This window comes from Thunnus albacares, chromosome 12 (genome assembly GCF_914725855.1).
Source record: "Thunnus albacares chromosome 12, fThuAlb1.1, whole genome shotgun sequence".
NCBI classification, from domain to species: Eukaryota; Metazoa; Chordata; class Actinopteri; order Scombriformes; family Scombridae; genus Thunnus; species Thunnus albacares.
The window spans coordinates 19,780,050-19,797,001 of NC_058117.1; the positions used below are offsets into that span (position 1 = coordinate 19,780,050).

The following is a 16,952-nucleotide window of genomic DNA, read 5'->3' on the forward strand; positions in this document are numbered from 1 at the left end:
TTTTGCAGGGCTTTGTGGTGGCACTGCTTTACTGTTTCATGAATGGAGAGGTAGGTGAACGGAGGTGTTGTGATACAAAAATCAAACAATTTAATTTATCATAGACAGACCTGTTTTGGAGAACGAAATACTCATTTTACTCATTTATTCATGAATGTTTAGGTCATAAAAGAAGCCCAGACTGCTATAACTTAAATTTATCCTTAACATTTGTACCTTTTTGTCCAGCATGCATTGCTGTCCAGCTCAGTGTCTTTTCCAATACTACCACTACATTTTTCAAATGCTATAGTGGCTTTAACTAAATCAGGAAGACTATTCCTGCCTCCAGCTCTCCTTCTCAGAAATATCTCTAGATTAAACCTTTTGTATAATATTCTTTCACGCTGCCTGTAGGTCCAAACAGAGCTGCGGAGGTGGCTGTGGAAGTGTCACAATCAAAATCATCTCGTGCCAGCCAAGCGAAGTATCACTCAGATCACAATTCGAGCCCGTGATGGGCTCAGACGGCCGCCCTCTTCTGGCAACAACTCTTCAGTATGATTTTAAAGACTATCAATGGGAGAAAAGCTGAGACAGTGACAGTCATATAAGCTCAACATGCTGACAACATTAATCCAACAACCCCTCCTTGAGAACAAAAGACCTCAGTGAACAATGGTGAGTGAGGAAACATCAAATCGGTGTCAGCTGCTACTATGTCTATGACCACAGTGGGTACAGCACACGCTTCAGCGCTTAATCACGGTACTCCCTCTTGTGTCATGGTTGTAAAAAAAAAAAAGTAGAGGAACATTGGTGCTTGATTTGAAAGGATGTCATGGTGTCACTGTGGAATGAGGATATCACAGTCAAGGCAGAGCTGGCCCTGAGTCTATAGGAGGATGATTTCACATGGTTGTATTTACATGATGCTATTTGTAATAAAAAATGAGCAAATGTTGAGGGATTCCATTGAAACAGCTGTGGAAACAATGGATGTTTGTACTCGGCTAAATTATATGGATTGAGCTCGACTTGTCTAATTATTCTGTGCCGCCGTGAGAACTTCCAGGATCGTTTGGTGTGGTGCAGGACTGATGTGGCCTGAGTGTGCCAATTGATTTTCTTTTTTTTTACACAGCAATTCACCTGCTACTGGAGAGAATTTTTCAATTACCAGGCTCCAGAGGGACCTGAGAGAGTGTATTTAAAGTTGTCTGGGTGTGTGTGTGTGTGTGTGTGTGTGAAGCTGCCATACATCGGTACATCATGTCTTAAAAGTCTTCTTCTTTTGAGCAGCTGTCTACATGGATGAGCCAAGGACAGTACTTGTGAATATTTATAACCTTGTTTTTCCTCATGTCATTTTTTTATGCTGTTGCCAGATGTAATAATCCAAATTTTTTGGCACATTCGTTGCACTAGTGGAGACACCAAACTAATAAAAGCATGGTGCCAGGCCTTTACATGCTAAAATGGCATCAAAATGGTACTGCGTAACTAGACGGAGCTTTTCAAGTGACACAATGATGACAATGTCCTATGATACACAGTTTATTGCTCACTATTTCAGACACATGTGAGTTGCCCACATTTTGATGACGGCACAAATTTATAGCGAAAAAACAAGAACAATAATTGTGTTTTATAATTTAAGCTGTATGTAACACAAGGTGAGGACCCCTTTACATAAAAAACAGCTACACTAGTCTTTGTGTTATTTTATTTGCACATTGGCCATTCTAAAATATTTAGTTATCATAACTAGATTCACAATGTAAAATGTTACTGTTGATGTGATGTTTTAGTTACAGGACAAGACAGAGTTGAGTCTTGATAGGGATGCACTGATCTGATAGGTGCTGGATAGATATTGATCCCAATACTGACCATATTAAGCACATCAGGCATTGGCCAAACAGGTCCACATCAGGTTTTTTTCTGTTCTGCTTCATTCATTTGCTGTGGTGACTCAACATTTAAAGCTGCTGCTGAGACTACGCCACTCATTTCATAAAAATGTTCTAAACAATATAATTAAAATTTGCATAAACCTAAAAAGGATGTTGGTGTGTGAATGTCTCCACTGATAATTAAAGGCCCTGAAAACCTATTTTCACAATCAGCTCGACAAAATGAGCGATGGGTTTCTACATGAACACAATGTTCTGCCATAGTGGGAACAGTTTTGATTATTTCAAAAGAGAGATTTGTGTGTTTGTGTTTTTGTCAGAGCTCCTCTCGCTGTTTTGAAGAAGGCAGGGCTTAATTTGAGAAATGTGATCTCACATATTTCCATTCGCCAATTAGATAGTAGAAACATTTGAATCAGGATCTGATGACAGTTGTAGGTTTGTTCGCTAACGTTGTCAGTGCTGTCAATCAAACTACACCCACAGAGTCCTGATTGAAGCAGATTAGTTTTTGAGTGTTAAAATCTCAATAAATAGATAATTTAGGTTGTTTTTTTTCTCAACCTTAACTTTGATCGCTGCTTAATTAGTCCTGAATATGTAATGTTACAGATAAATACTAACAAACTGAAACCAAATGTCATGGGCTTTAAGAAATTAGGTGCACTTATGATGTTGACCTACCGGTATCAACAAATGCTTTGAATTGGTATTAGAACTTGGTAAAGGTCAGATTGGTGAATACCTAGTTTTCTTTTAACAAACTATGAATAATACACTGTACAGTATCAGTAAGCACTTTGACTATTTGTCAGTACACATTATGATTTAATGGTGCACTTGATTTTACAGTAAATATACTGTATTTCCATTGTTTTTATTGTTGTAGTTGTGGATCTAGTGAGGGTTGGCATATGTAAGGAAAAGCACAGTAATAAATTTGTGGTTTGAGAAGTAACAACTGCTGTGCTTCTGTTTGACAATAATATATATATATATATATATATATATATATATATATATATATGATAAAAATTCATCAGTCAAGAATTTCATCAGCATATTGTATAGAGTGAACAAGGAGGAAAATTAATAGTTTGATCTGGATTTTGGGTGCAAATAATGACAAAACCAGAGTAGCAAATTGTGCTGTTGTTGTATATTAAATCTGACCAGTTTTAGACAATAATTGTATTATTGTGATTATGATGATTATGATTCCCCCTTCAAGAAGCAACCTTACTCAAATCTATAGTTACTGTGCCCATTTTATGGATGGGACAGCTGAGCAAAATGAATCACAATCTTCACAAGTTCAACAACGTACCACAGATAGATTTATTTTGCAGTCAAATTTACACAACCTTGGACATGAATGTCGGACACCAGAACACATGACCCACTGTCACAGGTAGAACATAAGCTGGATGAAGATTCATAGATATTTGTTTCAACATTTAAGTTACTTATATCCTCATGAATGCTTGTCATTACATACACATGCATACAGAATACACTCTCTCCAACTTTCAAACATACTCACACTCGCACTCACACACACACACACACACACACACACACACATGCACAGATGTGTGTGCCTCTCCACAGAAATACACATTCACACTCTGAAAAACAGGTACATAAACATAAACGTACAAAACACGGTCACAAACATTACAGGTCTTCATCAAGAGGTCCACCTGTGTGCCAAAAATATACATATACAGTATACTGTATATATAATCAAGAAAAGACATCATTTGTACACCATGGCAATTAATAGCAGGCGACATTTAAGAGCAGCTGAGCAACAACGGTACATTCAAAAATTCATTGGCAATCAGTAGAACTCACACGCACACACTCAACACTTAATAAAACCAGCTTAACAGGCACAACTGCCAAAGAAAAGAGCGGCATCTAAACACAGAGATTTGCCACACAGAGAATAGTTACATTTAAAAGAATAGTTTGACGTTTTGGAAAAAAAACCTTCATTCGCTTTCTAGCTGAATCAGATAAGAGAATTGATACTGCTGTGAAGTTTGCACAGTAAATATGAAGCTGAGGCAGCCTGTTAGCTTTACCGCACAGACATGAGAGGTATCGATCTTCTCATCTAATACTCAGCAAGGAAGCAAATAAGAATATTTCCCAAAATGTCAACTGTTTTAGGAAAATATGTCAAAGGCTTTTCTTTGACACATATACAAAGATTAATGTGTTACCGTAATGCTGAACTAACCGTAAGAAGAGGTGTGTGTGAACAGAAGTGTGGTCAGCCAAATGAAGCTAAATGTTACACCTCCTGATTTTGTTATAGTGCTAAAAATTGCCCTCAAATTCTTCCTCACGACTCACAGTAAATGTTCTGAAACTCAGACAGTTCACAGTTTACAGGAAGGACATTTAGGACAATAACAAAATCATTAACTTTTAAGATTTTTTTTTGCACATCAAGCCTTATTTAGAAAATCTAACTTTTAGACCTTTTTGCTGATTCATGTAAAGAAAATTCGAAAAAAAAAATAGAAGTGTACAGTGTTAACCATTTGGCAGAGAAGTGCTCCAATGTCCCACTCTACACCTAAATCATCCTAAACCCAAAATACAAAGCTCGTAGAAGAACAAATCAATGCCAGTAAAACTTCCCCCTCTCTACAGAACTATCAACTAAAACTCTAAAACTTGGCTGCCACCTTGTGGTAAACAAATATACAGCACAGACACGGTCAGTAAGGAGTGCTCTACACCCTTTTTTAAGTTTTTTTTTTTTTTTTTTTTTCACAGACAGTAACAGCTTTGAGACATGGTCGTTTCCATCTGAGCCGATTCAGACTCAGAGTGACGGCTGGTGATAGAACACGTAAGCAGCAGCAGAGTGGTTTTAATCACACCCTCATACACACTTTGTGTTTTATCTGTCGCAGTTGTTGCACCTTTCAAAAAAACCTAAAACTTCCTAATTAAATTATTTGATCTTTTTATTATCTCCCTCTGGCTCTAGCTCCCTTGACACTATCTTTTCTTACTCTCATTCACTGTTTTTTCCCCAAAAGCAGCCAAGCAGGTGCATCAAATATGGGCGTCTTCTCATTAGTGTGACTGTTTATCTTGCTCTTTTAGAGGTAAAATCTATGTTTTCAATATACTTTATAGACGGTAGCTTTGGAAAGTAATTTCAGGTGTGTGTTTTTGTTTTCTTTAAAATCAGAAATGTTACAACTTTATGGCACTACGTTTATGGCACTTAGACCAAGAAGTCAACATCAGTCAATGTAATGAAATCACACATCAGTCATACAGCCATGTTACAAACAGGAAAGCATGTATACATGGAGTCATTTCACATGGCACTGGTTTATGGAAAATAAATATACATCCTTATCTGTTCAGCAATATTCATTGTTTAAAGATACTACATTCTTTTAATCCACTCGGATGACAAACAGTACAAAAAATAAATATCTGGAGTAAATATTGTGGATAAATCCTCCTTTATACACGTCATTTCACATTTCATCTTATTAAACGATTATTGTTTGTTAGCTTGTTTGTGCACAAACAAAAAAAAACAGAAAAAGAGAAAATGAGCAACACTCTGCGATTGTCAAGAGCTGTCACATTAAAGTGTTTTGTGTTGTCTGTAACAACATGTATCTGTTCTGTAGCCATTGACATGTCTCACATTCGTGCTGAATTGAAGTGGACTTGCAATTATCTTGAATAGACGATAGTTGCAACCGAAAGTCTAAATAAAAACAGCAGCAATTATGGAGGAACCGTTACTTAAGTCTTGACAAACATGTCATAATTTAACAAGAAATATGCTTAGCATGACTCTTTTCACGTTAAAAAGAGAGAGAAAAAAAAGAATTTTTACAGTAAATGAGCAAAATATTTTCTTTTTTTGTAGTTCACAATGAAAAAAAGCAGCATAACAACCACAGTAAAACACACAACTCTGTACATTCTTTGCAGGAAATGACTCAAACTACCTATTTATGTTATCTGTTCATTGTAAATAAAAATGATAGCTATTTGTGACTGACTAGGCACTTGGGGATGTGAGTGTAGGAGATGATTCATTTCAAAATTTCCAACTTCAGATGAAAAGCAGATTCAGTATGGAACGATAAAAGAGTCCTATTACTTCTGAGAGCATGTTGAGGGTTTGCTTACAGTAAAATACTGTACATATGAACTCATGACACTGTGAGGAGCTTTGGATAAAAGCATCCACTAAATGGCACATGTGCTGTGTTTGATCACAGTCTGCAAAAACATAACTTACAAGTCTGTGTAGGGAAACCAACTGGAGGAAACTACTGTAGTGCACTGTTTGTGAGGATAAATCAGTTTTTTATCTGAATGACTTTCTGTATTCCCTCAAGTACCGTCATATCCTCTAGAGTTATATATGTTTTTTTTTAAATTTAATACAAAGAAATAGTTCAGAGTAAATCGTGCTGATATTCTGGGTCTTCAGGTTATGGGATGAAGTCTACAGATTTGGGCTCCAGTTCCTTTTTTTGAAAAGGTCATTACAATACTGCGTTATGCCAAAACAATAAATTAAGAAAAGAAAGAAACTCTGATATAGACACTGAAAACTAACTATTTACAAAGTCCATGAGTTGTTTTTGTTTGTTTTTTTTAAATATATCTTTTGACATACTCTGTACTTTACGGCTGATTGTAGAAAAATGTCGACTTTAAGATGAAACATTTAAACAATGTTTTAAACAATAAATTGTACGAGCAAGGCGAAGGTTTGGTTGATATTTACCTTTGGACTGTTATGAGATCAGATCCATTCAGACAACCTGTATGGCACTTTGAAGCACATTTACTTTACACACCAACAGCCAAATATGACCCCTACGTTTGATGTTTAACTATTGATTTTTTTGTTTTTTTACAACCTTCAGCACTGCTGTAGTTTGGTAGCAGCTTACTCATAAATAAAACAATTAAATGGGGTAAAAAAAAAAAAAAACATTGGCAGGAAGAAAATCTGTAATATTTCTTTTTTAAAATATTTAAACTGACAAAGTGATTTGAGCTGTCTGTTAAAATTTAAGTGCATCATTGATAATAACCTACAGAGTCAACCATAGCACTAAAATAGTCAAATAAATTAAATTAATCTCAAAAATGGATCAAATTCTTCAGTATGAAAGACAGCTCTGTACTTCTAATGAACAAACTATCTTCAGTAAATGCTTTTAGAAATACCTCATTTTCTAAAGGCCAAACTACAAAATATAAGAGGTGTGAGGGGCCACTTTGGTCTGTTCTGGTTGGTCTGGATGTATTTAAGAGGAATGGCACCTTGAAGTCGTCTCCGGCCAATCAGGCGCTCAGGTGGGGAGGCTGATGTTGGCGTTCTCCGCCAGAGGGCTGGACATGCGTATCTGGGAGCTGCTCTTGCTGAGGATGGACAGCTGAGTCCCGCCGTTCACTCCACTGCTGGCCAACGAAGGGTGCCTCTGCTGCTTCAGGTCCACAGCAAAGTACCGGTTCACCGTCCAGCTGCGCCATTTCCTCTTGATCTCTGACTGCACCTTCAGGGAGAAACTTCACAAGGTCATTTTTAATGTACTTTAAGCTGTACCAGCTCATCGAAAAGGTACAGTACACTTCAGTTTTGTGGGGTACACTTTATTTTATCACCTGTTCCACATTTCACATTGACAAGCAGCATATAAATCATTTTAAAATGACAGTGTAGTTGTTAGCAGATATAAGGACATTTTTAGGTGTTAATTATTGTATTTGTCAACAACTATTCTTTATTTGGGTCCCCATTAGCTTCCACAAAGTGGTCGCTGGTCTTCCTGGGGTCCACAAACAACTATTTAAAATTACATTGATCAATAAAACAAGAAAAGGCAAAAAAAAAAAAAAAAAAAAAAAAAAAAAGCCAAATACAGAGATCAGAAAATAAGTGAAATAACTCTACATTTCTGTAGAGTTATTTGTTTGTTTGTTTTTTGAGAGAAAATCTACTTTTGATGTGTCTTATGTCATAACCCCTCACCCCTCATCATCTGTAAGTGATGTATAAATAATGAGTGAATAACTGACAATATAATATAGCACAGCTGTGATATATTCATTACATAAATTATGTAAATTATACTTTTATTGTATTTATTAATGAAGTGACTTATTAGATTATGTGTTTTTATATTTATTCATTAAGTATTTGTTTATTTACAAATGCATTTTCTTCACTCCCCATGACAACTGAGACAAACAATAAGTTCGAGAGTGAATCTTCAAAATCAATGTGTTTTCATGAGTTTTGCTTTCATAAACTGTTTTAAACCAATCTGTATAAAAATGTTTTACTGTAACACACTGTATAGATTTGTTCATGTGTGCAAGTATAAACAATTAAATATGATTATAGCTGTGCTATCAAACATTTATTAAATGTTTTTATTCACTACTTACAGATGTTTCATAGGAGAAATTCTAATTGTTTAAGTGTTTCTGTGTGTTTATAAACTGTAAATAGTGGGAGGTTATAATATTTAGAAACTAAATATGAAAAATATGCTATGATAAAAAATAGCACTTAGAGTATTTCTGGTATTAATCTGTGTCACATAATAAGATGTTGATCAAAATATCAAGAGTAAAAAGTGAATGTGTTTATGAAGAGGGACAAAAGCTTACCTCTCCATTGAGGAAACAGTAGAGGACAGCAACCACAAAGCCCTGAGGAGGAGAATGGAGACAACAAATAAGAGAGGAGAGAAGAGCAGCTTGAGATGGACCACAGAAATACAAAAAAAAAAAGAAAAAACTGTGACAAACTGGTAAAATGTTCAATCATCACTATTAAACCCTGTGATACAAATTGTTGTGTGCAGAGAGCTCTGAAAGTCTGAAAGAGGTAAAATTACAGCTTCAGTGACCAGGAATTATACTGTGTCATCAGTAAAGTACATGTCATGACTACCAATCTGTGAACGGTCTCTGTGAAAGAATATGGAGCGCTCATTCTCTGCTTTTTAAGTAACAGTTTGTAGTTTCCTATAAAGATATTTATCATTTCCTGTGGTCCAAATATTTTATTTATTAAAATATTCAAAAATTTGAGTTTTAAACTAGTAGAAGGATGTTCTTATCCATTGCAGACCTACTGTATGAATTAATGAATTAAGCTGTTGCATAAAACTGCTTGGTAAAAGATTTAGATAGTGCATATGGAGGATATTTTTGGTCTTAATTAAAATTAAAAGTCAAGATGATGATAATGTAAAGTGACAATGAAAAAAGTGAAATTTAAAATGCAAAAACTTAATTGGAGATGCTCAAACCGAAAGCTTAAATTGTAAAGATGAAATTGAAAATGGCAATGGAAATAAGAAAAGGGAAATATCAAATATGAAACTCAAAATGGGAAATGGAAAAGTTTAAATGGAAACACTTCAATTAAAAGCTTAAACAGAAAAAAAACTAAATTATTTTTTTTGCGTTTGCACTTTACCATTTAGTATATGACATTTGCCATTATAAATTTCATCTTTTCCATTTTCCTTTCGGCTTTTCAAGCTGTATGTAAATGAGGAGGCGTGGCCCAAAGGCTGGAGGGAGGGTTTGAACCAGCTGAGGCACAGAGGCACCTTATGGTCAGCAGGGGGAGCTGACTGCTTAAGAGCACAGTGAGTTTGGCAGAACAGCAGGAGTCCAAACTAGGTGGGGATCGGCACTCATTGCTGAGACTGGCTGGAAAATCTTGATAAAGAGAAAACTTCCAATAATGGCTTCTGGGATTGAGGTTTATGGGAAATTTTCACTCCAATCCATGAGGAAGATGTAGACGAAAAAAAAAAGCAATCAACAAAAATATGAAAAGCTCCTTTGGCCCATTCGCATGCACCTTGGAGACGGTCCCTAACTTCAGCTCATCCAGTCTACTGTCATGCCATGCAAGGCGCCAGCTGTCAATATCAGATCATGAGATAAAAATTATAAAAAATTTAAAAAATCCTCAGTACAACATAAAAAAAACTATAAATTATTGAGCGTCTGTTTTAAAGGAAGTTGTGAATGAGTGAATGAGGGATTGATTTTGGTCTTCAGTATGTGTATGTTTGCAAGATTAATTACTGTGTTGTACTTCCTTTGGGGATTTGAAGTTGATACTGTTCTTATTCATTTTATAATACCTTTTAATGACTAACTCTTGTTAGTCAATAAAAGCTTCAAAGGCCGACTGCTCTCCTCAACCTTTATTGGGAGTGTTGCTGCATAACTGAACACCTAAACACATTATGAGGGCAGAAGACAAGGTCTGAATATCACCAGCACTCTTTTAAGCAGACTCTTTGTATCTGTATACTCAGATGATTTATTATCCCGCTATGCTCTCTCATTCATCATCTGGTATTTCTCTTTAAATGAAACCGGACGTCCGAGGAGCTGTAAAAAGCGTACCTGGAAGGATCCAAGTCCCAGCTCAAAGACCAGTCTCTCCCTTTTGCTGACATCTTCAGGTGAGAAGGCGAACACGGTGTAGTGAATACCAAACAGAGGGATGAGCAGGAGGGTGGAGCGCGCCAGACGCCTACACACACACACACACACACACACACACAAACACACAGTTTAATTAGATTGAAGTGCACGTGAAACACAAATCAAAGTCATTCTGATGTGAACATGTTTCAGTGGTGCTGGTCAGCCGGATGTGATGCAAGAACAGAGCTACTGATATGATATTATGACACGTTTTCTGCCTACTGTTATGACCTAGTCGTTTTACACACAGGTTAAATTTTTTAATCAAGCCACAAATTGAAAAATAAATGTTTCTACCTTAATATTGTACTGGTGGTGATATTCTGTGCCTTGCTCATTGTCAACAAATAACATGAAAAAACCAACCTAAAAAAAACCTGCTAACAAGTATAGACTGTGTGGCCAGAAGCTGATGTAGCTTGTTCCTCAAAAAGGTGAGCCACATTATTGCACTGAGTGACATGTTCCTTCATTACGATTAACATGGCACATACACATACACATACACGCCTTCCTGTTGCCGTAAATACTAAATAATACAATATACTAAACGTAAATAAATAATTGTTAAAGCATCAAATGTGTATTAATAAAATAGTCCCCCAAAATGCACAATTTACTCCTGTTTGAGTAACATTTGCTATAAACTACAAATGTATTTTAATCCTTGGCTGAAAATAGTCCCCCTGAAATGCACTACTTATCCCTAATTGAGAAACATTTGCTAAAAACTACAGAACCCAGCTGCTTTTGGAAATTACATAGCCTTTTTAAAGATAACACTATACATTTATGATCCATTTTTAAATATTCACATCTTTAGTAAGAGCAGATGGGTTTGGGGATGTGTAGCACAGACAAGGTGGAGAAGTCAGAAAGTATTGTTGGTTTTGGTGTTTTCACTGGATTTGTTGACAATAAGAAAAATATAGAGTTACACCAACCTCATTGTTTTCCTTTAAGAGTGAGTGAGGTTTTTACTGTATTGATGGATTTATCTGTGAAAATCATCACAAGACTGAGACTGAGACTTCATGAGAAACACATAACTGTTGACATGTATGATATATCCATGTGGTCACACAGAGTAAAACATTACATTCATTACTATGTGAATAATGGAAATACACAAAGAACACACAACAAATGACACCTTAAAATAATGGAAGAAACAAATGAGGAAGACGGTTGTTTTTATAATGCAGTTCAGTGACCCCCAGGGGTCCTTAAGGAACAAAACAAAGTGCTTGTACTCTGAACTCTTTCATTGTGATGTAAGAAAATGTACAAAAACATTTTAAAAATACTGTGTTCAAAAAGTAGACGTAACATTTTGTGTTGCGTCTCTCCACCAGCACTAAAAATAAATCTAATCCAAATCAAATTGAAAAATCTACATTAAAAAAAGAAACTGTGTGTGTGTGTGTGTGTGTGTGTGTGTGTGTGTTCATGTGTGTGTGTGTGTGTGTGTGTTCATGTGTGTGTGTGTGTGTGTGTGTGTGTGTGTGTGTGTGTGTGTGAATGCATTTTGGAGTCCAGAACATTAAAAAAACTTTAAGAACCCCTGGTGTAAAACACACACACATACACACATACACACATGCGGTTGACACGAGCAGACACACACAAACACGTGTGTCTGCAGACACACACACACACACACGCACACACACACATACACACACACACACACACACACACACACACACTTACAGTGTGATGGTGGATAACTCTGACATCCTGCACGAATGCTGAACAGCCTGTGTGGGCTCACTGAAGCATTTCTGAGCACAGCTGCTACACAGCACAAAGACAACACAACAATACAACAAAGACAATGTCTTTAGGGACACAGACACGCAGTCTCACACAGCGCACACACACACACCTTCACACTTGGTCACACATCCACAGGTTTAAGCAACAGATGAGAATGGCATTATCTGCAGGGCCTCCAAAGACAGTATCCTGTGGGAGCTGAACAGGAGTGATGTCTGGCTACAGTACAACTCCATAATGAGACTCAAGCTTTCTGCCAACAGGTACGACAAATTATCATGTTCTGAAAAAGTTTCTAGGAGGAGAAGACACATCAGTGGTGTAAGGATAAAAATTTGGATATAAAACTGTTACGGCTTCAGTACAATCCATTTATAAATGTGTGGGTCCTCTTGAAAATGTTGTAGTGTTGGAAAGCAGACAATTCCCTCTGATCTACAGGGAAAAAAAGTAAAATGTCAAGTAAAATAGGCCAGAGTTAGCCAAGAAGGCACAATTTTATCTTGTATCCAGGGTATCATGTGGTGTCTGATTAAAGAAAAAAGGCTGGAGTTGTTCTATTTTTTATTGTCATCAAATCCCAGGAAAAGACCAAACAAACAATAAGTTAGTTCATCTCACAGTGCTTTCCCTGTCCTGTCTGTGGCTTTCAGCCCGAAGCCCATTCATCCCTACTGCAGATGTAGATCTTTAAAAACAAGTCACAAATACATATTTCTTTATATGTTTTTTTTTTTTAAAAAAAAGGCTTTGTAATTTCCTAAAACAGCTGGGCACTGTAGTTTTTAGCAAACAGTAGTCAAATAAGGCTAAGTAGTGCATTTTCTGGGGACTATTTTCAGCAGCAGATTAATACACATTTGGTGCACTAGAGACTATTTACGGCAGCAGGATTTTGTAAATGGGATTGACTATGTAAAATATTGTGCCCATGTTTAGTTCAATAATGGAACACGTCAACTAGGGCTACAACTAATGATTGTTTCGATTCATCTGCTGATTTTCTCAATTAATCAATTAATCATTTTGTCCATAAAATGATAGAAAATAGTGTAAAATGCCTATTATAACTTCCCTGAGTCAAAAGTTACGTCTTTAAATGTCTTATTTTGTCCAACCAACAGTCGAAAACCTAAAAATATTCACTTCATGACAAAGAAAGTCATTAAATAATCACATTTCTGAAAACAGAAAATATTTGTCATTTATTGCTTAAAAAATGACTGAAACGATTATTCTATTATCAATATAATTGCCAATTAATTTTTTGTCGATCAACTAATAGGTTAATTGACTGCTCATTGCAGCTCTAATGTCAAACGTGTTTTTAATAGTTTTTGCACAACAATGGAAGTTTATGGCACACAGGAATAATCTATATCAGGCTTTAAGACAATTCTTGTCAGTAGGATCAATTCATTGTTGATTTTGGTCTTTTAATGGGAATAATAAGATAAGAATATATAACATCACCAGTCTTATCCTTTAAGCAAAGGTAAATAACATTTCTTTAAGCTGCAGAGTTGTGCACAGTCTACCAGAAATCTCAAAATCAAGGTATGAAATTCTCCAAACACAGTTTAGACTGGAGTTTCGGTAAATGTGATGAATGTAACTTACAGGTAAATGCTTGATTCATTCCCCCCGATATCAGGTGACTGCAGCTTCTGGACCAGGATAATGATAATCCCAATGAACAGGACAAAATTGATCTGAGGAAGGAAAGAAAAAAATACACTAAATCTCAAAGCCTTGTCAGAAGTTACGCTCCAGTCAAGCAAGCAAAGGCCTAGCATGTGTCAAAATTAATCCACAGCATCTGTCGTACCATTATGGAGGCCACAACTGGTCCTTTGATCACCCACCAGAGGGCAGTGTTCTCATTTGTATCCCAGCATCTGGTGTAGGAGGAGAACGGTGCATTTTAGATAATCATTCAACATGCTTCACTTTCTCTGGACACTCTGTAACACGTAGCACCTTACAGTGTGTCAATCATGGGGTCATTTGCAGAGTGAAAAGGCAAAATCAGAAGGGAGCAGAGGATTTAAAATTGAAGCAGGTCCTAATATTTGAGAATGATAAATTATTTATCAAACCTACTTTGAAATATGAATATAATACTTCAATGTATAAGTCTAAAACTTCTAAACTAAGACTTTTTGTTAAATGACTACTTGAACCCATTAGAACAATTATGAATCTTATCACATGCATGCATACATGAATTTTTGACCTGGCTGCATTTATTCAACTATTCTAAAAAACATTATCAGTATAATTGAATTAGTGTATTTGGTGATGCCAACAGAGATGGCAGTTATTTTGTTCATGGGTCTCATGTATCCCCCCCCCCCCCCAGTTTTTTGCAATTACATATCTTAATTGGTTTAGTTGCAAAGATGCAGATAAGATAGTTATGCAAGAAATTATCTCAATGCATTTAGTCTCAGCATCCTAAAGGCCCCTGCTTCTCTGCTCTGTTATGTTCTCCAGTGCCATATGCCATGTGTGGTGATAGTGCCTTAGCTGATGTTCGAAGAGGCGTTGGGACGTACCCAGTGTCATGAAAGTGGAGCCTCAGAACTGCCCAGACAGTGACACAAATGGTGGGAGTTCCTGTAAAAACAGTGAGTTTTAACACATATAGTCCATTTTTAATCATGAAAATCTGATATAGTATTCAGTGATTGCAGTGTTCATCTATCCAATCATGCTTTTGGAAAACTGCAATGTACTGAAACAACAGATTTATGTTTTATTGGCTGTAACCCTGTTTGCACTGTATTCATCTATAGGAGGATGACAAAAATGTTTGTCTCAAGATGGCATTGTTATTTCAGCTGTATTTCATTAAAGCTCCCTTCTACTCAAAAAAACATGTTTTTCTTCTTCTTCCTTCACTTGGATGTTTGAGTTTCACTGTGCAGAATGATGTATGTGCAGAGTTTGACACTAGAAGGCTGTTTTCACATTCATCTGCAGAAGGAGGAAAGTTTTTCTGTGCTCACCAAAAACAGAGTTTAAGAAGTGCACGTACTGTGCAATCAGTGACATAACAACTAGCTTGGAAACCAATCATGGTCCAGTATGCAGTTTACACAGGTGTGATGTGGAAACTTGAAGCCTCCAGTGTACATCCACTGAGAATGGACTTTAAAGTGAAGTAGGAGACAGAGGTAAACTTCAAAAATGAAAAATATTTGCATTTTTGTACTGGAGTTTTTCAGTGTGGGAGAAGCAGTATAATTTTACTTATTTTGTGTGGCAAAAACATATTAAACAGAAACTGTTAGTCAAAGCAGAGTTTTTTAATATGTCTTATGTGTGGTGGGGATCTTTTAGCTTAAGATTAAGTCTGACTAAAATCTTATCAAAGCCTTAGTTTATATTTATTTGCCTTGGAAAATAAATAAATGTTTGTGAAAAAATGCTTCAATGAGCCCTCCAATGTTGTCAAAATTGGGCTTTGTTGGTTTTTAGTTCATATTATGTGACAAAACCACAATGTATAGGGAATGGGAATAATGCACCCCATTGCTCTCTCTGTATTTCCGTAAAAATCTTAAATTGAATCTAAATTTTAATTTACCCAAAGAAGGGTACAAGAAATTTTGAAAATTACAAATATGGCATAAATCTGAAAATTCACAGTATGAACAGTAATTAAAGAAGTTGCTGTTTTCCACCATTGATGATAACCACTCAGGAACGGACACTTACCCCATCCTACGATGGTGTACCAGTAGAAGTAACGTCTTTCAGGAAAGAAAGTCTCCACCAGCAGAGTGAAGAGATACAGACCTTCAATAAACAGCCAGAAATAGTTGGACATGACACAGTAATGGAAGAAAACCATTACTGCTTTACACGCCACCTGCACAGGGAGACACACAGAGAGTTGCATTAGTCCAGCAGAAGGCAGAAGAAAATCTATTTTATCAACATATATGAACATATTTATTGCGCTTTTTGTAACATGTTTCATGTGTTTTTGCGACCATTTTTGTATTGAAGAAGAATGTTTTTCAGTAAACTGTTGAAACGAAGAACATGGACTATGATGTTTTAATGAAACACATGCAACTATATGTTTGGACTCTATAGCTTAAGTGGGCATTTTCAAGAAATAGACAGAGCCACACTTACATCGGAGAATCCTTTTAGGGTATTTAAAGTATATTTAAAGATTTTTTTAATTATCTCATTTAGAAGGCAGTATCAATTCTGCAACAATATCATCATAAACAACTGACAAGAATTATTAAAGACACCATCAGTGATTTATTAGACCTTCAAATTTTTTTAGCAAATTTAAAAATGACTTGTAAGTAGTAAGGGACATAAGCTTTCTTGTTTTTTCTCCACAGAAAAATACACCAGCATTTTGTTGCCGCTTCCAAATGGAAAATCCATGCTTAACAGTCAGTCTCTCCTTTAAAAGCTCAAGACAATAAATGTCAGACTGACAAATGTCCTTACTCCTGTAAATCACAGTGTAAACAGAGATTGTTGTCACTGGGGTGACAGGGTTGCAACACAGTGCACCATACTGCAATTACTCTAAAAATGTATCATGAGACAATGAATGAAAATGCAAAGTGTGTCTCTAAAATTTCACAGCCAGCAGGAACAACACGTCCCCTACATGTCAGGTGGGCTGTAATCTGGTGACATCATGTTAATGAAAGAGTCCATATTCGGAGTGGGGTCAACCAATTACAGCACTGATCTGAT

General features: G+C 36.2%; 2 protein-coding genes across 3 annotated transcripts in view; one reads left to right on the forward strand and one right to left on the reverse strand.

Annotated features, from left to right (window-relative positions):
- LOC122993825 (vasoactive intestinal polypeptide receptor 1-like) overlaps positions 1-1,660 on the forward strand; it is a 33,780-nt gene extending 32,120 nt beyond the window's left edge. Inside the window, exons 12-13 of the mRNA XM_044368294.1 lie at positions 9-50; positions 397-1,660. Coding sequence (XP_044224229.1) covers positions 9-50; positions 397-543 — 189 coding nt within the window. The 3' untranslated portion in view covers positions 544-1,660. The remainder of the gene's footprint in view (positions 1-8; positions 51-396) is intronic.
- Positions 1,661-3,214: 1,554 nt separating this feature from the next.
- Positions 3,215-16,952, reverse strand: part of LOC122994555 (pituitary adenylate cyclase-activating polypeptide type I receptor-like) — a 28,057-nt gene continuing 14,319 nt past the window's right edge. The window contains exons 8-15 of one of the 2 annotated variants that reach the window (XM_044369284.1): positions 15,939-16,092; positions 14,774-14,834; positions 14,044-14,113; positions 13,836-13,927; positions 12,150-12,233; positions 10,353-10,482; positions 8,586-8,627; positions 3,215-7,465 (exon numbers count right to left, since the gene is read on the reverse strand). In XM_044369284.1, coding sequence (XP_044225219.1) covers positions 7,262-7,465; positions 8,586-8,627; positions 10,353-10,482; positions 12,150-12,233; positions 13,836-13,927; positions 14,044-14,113; positions 14,774-14,834; positions 15,939-16,092 — 837 coding nt within the window. In that variant the 3' untranslated portion in view covers positions 3,215-7,261. The remainder of the gene's footprint in view (positions 7,466-8,585; positions 8,628-10,352; positions 10,483-12,149; positions 12,234-13,835; positions 13,928-14,043; positions 14,114-14,773; positions 14,835-15,938; positions 16,093-16,952) is intronic. The other variant, XM_044369285.1, reaches the window with a different exon arrangement.